Source organism: Aphidius gifuensis, linkage group LG4 (genome assembly GCF_014905175.1).
Source record: "Aphidius gifuensis isolate YNYX2018 linkage group LG4, ASM1490517v1, whole genome shotgun sequence".
Classification (NCBI taxonomy): Eukaryota; Metazoa; Arthropoda; class Insecta; order Hymenoptera; family Braconidae; genus Aphidius; species Aphidius gifuensis.
This window is the reverse complement of record NC_057791.1, coordinates 14,445,322-14,448,337: the sequence shown is the minus strand read 5'-3', so window position 1 is coordinate 14,448,337 and position 3,016 is coordinate 14,445,322. Positions and strand designations below refer to the sequence as shown.

Here is a 3,016-nt window from a genome sequence, read left to right as displayed (position 1 = left end):
TCATATTTCTATCATTAACAGTTGATTATTTGTCTTTCGAAATGTATTTTTTTTCTATCAAGAAAATTCAAAATCATCGGTCATAAAATCAATTTACAACCGAAATTAATCGTTGAGCTAATACGATTACATGTTAAAAAGTATAAAATTAAAATTAATTTAAAACTAAGTCATTATGTTAAAAAAAAAAAAAAAAAAACAATGAAAAAAAAAAAAAAAAAAACTGAATTATAAAAAAAAAGAAAGATTACAATTTTTTATCTATCTCACTGACATCTTGAAGAGTCACATATGGAACCTGTTCCACAGCAATAACTTCATGATATAGTTTAATACACTCATTCAATTCTTTTGTATTATAACTTAAGTACTTTTCAAGTTCTATAATAAATTCTGACATTGTTTTATATTCTGGTACGTAATGAGGCCAAGGCAAATGATCGTTTACAATATATTGTCTACCCGTATAAAGCTCTAGATTCTTCATCAGTTCTTTAAGAGTTTCAATTTCACTACGTTTACATTTCAGGTTCTCTTCTGGTATTGTGCCTTTTTTAATAGGTACAAGTTTAACATCATCAACACAAACTTTACATTTACATATGTAATTTAAATTTTTCAATAATTCTTGACGTGTTTCTTTGTCATAATCATCAAAGGATATACCATAATTATCAAAAACTTGCTCTCCTTTTTTAATCGAGCAAATTGATCGAATACTTATTGAATTATGATGAAGACTATGAGCAATCATTTTCCTACACGAGTGGTGAAATAAATTGGAATAGCCATTAATTGCATTTGATACTTTTATAGATCTACGATTAATTAATGGCATTGACATATTTAAACCATTGAAATTTGCTATTCTTGTATTTATTTCAATAAATTGAACAAGAAACAAAAAATTTTTATCATTTACAAGAGTTTGCAAATTCATTTTATCTTTGTTCTTGAATATTTTAATTTCTACACCATAAAAATATGCCATTATAACACAAGATGCAACTGATTGAGATTCATGAGTCATTAAATGTGGTGAATATTTTGATGCTGTTATGTAAATACTGTCATAACTCAATTTTGTCAATGCATCAATAACTAATTTTTCAAAAATTGGTGAAGGTGTTACAAATTTATCATAAGTTGAAATTTTATATCTCATAGCATCTACTGAATTATTAATTTCTTTCATGGCAATTATTGTTATCCTCAATGCAACTAAAAATTTATCTTGTATTCCATATGAAAGTAATTTTGGAATAATTTTACATTCCATATCATGGTATTCATTGTAAGCATATTCACGACATGTAACTGAACAATAAACAGCTTGAACACATTTTTCACATGGTACACTTGACCAAGTTTGTATTTTACAATATGAACAAAGATTATATCTCAATCCTCGATTGACTGTTATTGCATAAGCTTTTCGAACACAAAGTATTTCACCAGGTTCAATGTTTCTTGTTGCAATAACATGTGTACCTAATTCTTTGGTAAATTCAACTTTGAGAGCATCAGTAAATTCTGGAAAAATATCATGTACTGCAGCGACCACAGGTGGTAGTGGTCGAGAAACCCACTTGTACATGTTAACTGAATCGTCAATAAAATCATTATTTACATGTAATTTATCTGAAAGAATTTGATATTCTTCTGTAGTTAGATGACCAAGATGTGTAGAGGAACATTTCAAATACCATTTAGCTAATCCTTGATGACAACCAGCCATTTGAATATTCAAGTCATTTTTAAATTCATTATCAGGTAACAAATTATTTAATGCTCGTTCTGAATCAACAAGACAATCACGCAATAATTGATGAGAATAATATATTTTACTTCGTTTAAAATAAAGTTCACCAAGCATTGATGATCCTGGTTCAGCATATGCAATACCTTTTGAATATAAATCTTTTGATATTTCAAATTTATTATCTTGTTCATAAATCATTCCTTGATTCAAGTAAATTTCTGCAACATCATTGTTTTTTGATTGAATAGGTGGATTTTGAATTTCTAAATTTGATTTTTCTTTTGTTTTCTTATTGAATAGCTCAGAAAATATCAATTTTATTCGAGCTTCGTTATCAAAAATAATTTTTGTTGATGATTTAAACTCAGTGCACAAAATTTCAATAATTTCTTTGTCTAATTGTTTTTTCCATTCCACTAATGATGGAATTGCCAGTTCTAATTCATCTATTGTTTAAAAAATAAAAACAATTTTGTATCATTAATCTGTATTTAATTAATTTATAAAATAGTATTTAAGTATAAAATATTTTTTTTCTTACCCATTGTGTAAATTGAGTCGTTGAAAAATGAAAACGTGGCACAATAATATACAAAACTTTTAATTTATTTATCGAGTTTTAATTTATTTCACGTACTTGATTATTTATTATTTTAGACTCAATAGTTATTTAACATTTAAGAATAAACACGATGCTTTGATAAAACATTAAAATTAATTTTATACGATGAGAACTTGTCTTCAATTAATCACGTCTTACTTTGGCAAACGTTCTCCAACGTATGAATAAATTTTTCACCTTGTGTTACACCTCAACAAAATGTCTCTGCATGTTTTAAAATACGACAATATTATTTTATTTTATTTATTTTTCATTTCCATGCTAATTTGTGAAAATGTAGATAAAATTGAATTGTTAAAACTTTTTTCTATTATCATTGAATTCATCAAATAATAAATCAAAATAAATAAAATTTAATATTTATTTTTAAATTAAATTACCATGTAAAATTTTAAAACTTGTTTCAAAGACAAATTGAAAAATAAACTGTTGATTATCAGTTCTATTGTTATTTTTGTTTGATGGATTTTATTCAGTCTTTATTTGTTTTTTTTTTTCTTCTTTTTAAACGCATTATTGTCATTATTTCTTGATGACATTTTAGAACTGGATTAATCTAAAATTGGAACCCAAATTAGCTGATTGTTTTTTATTTTTTAAATATTTTAAAAATCATTTTTAGTTTACTTACT

At 25.2% G+C, this 3,016-nt stretch overlaps 1 protein-coding gene across 1 annotated transcript; it reads right to left on the bottom strand.

The window, feature by feature from the left end:
- Positions 1–247: 247 nt before the first annotated feature.
- On the bottom strand, positions 248–2,307 carry LOC122853889 (SET and MYND domain-containing protein 4-like). The gene is made up of 4 exons (XM_044154298.1): positions 2,304–2,307; positions 2,195–2,208; positions 933–2,050; positions 248–869 (listed from the first exon to the last, which is right to left on the bottom strand). Exons 1-4 carry the CDS (start codon positions 2,305–2,307, stop codon positions 248–250), a joined length of 1,758 nt encoding a protein of 585 aa, XP_044010233.1.
- Between the last annotated feature and the right edge of the window lie 709 nt (positions 2,308–3,016).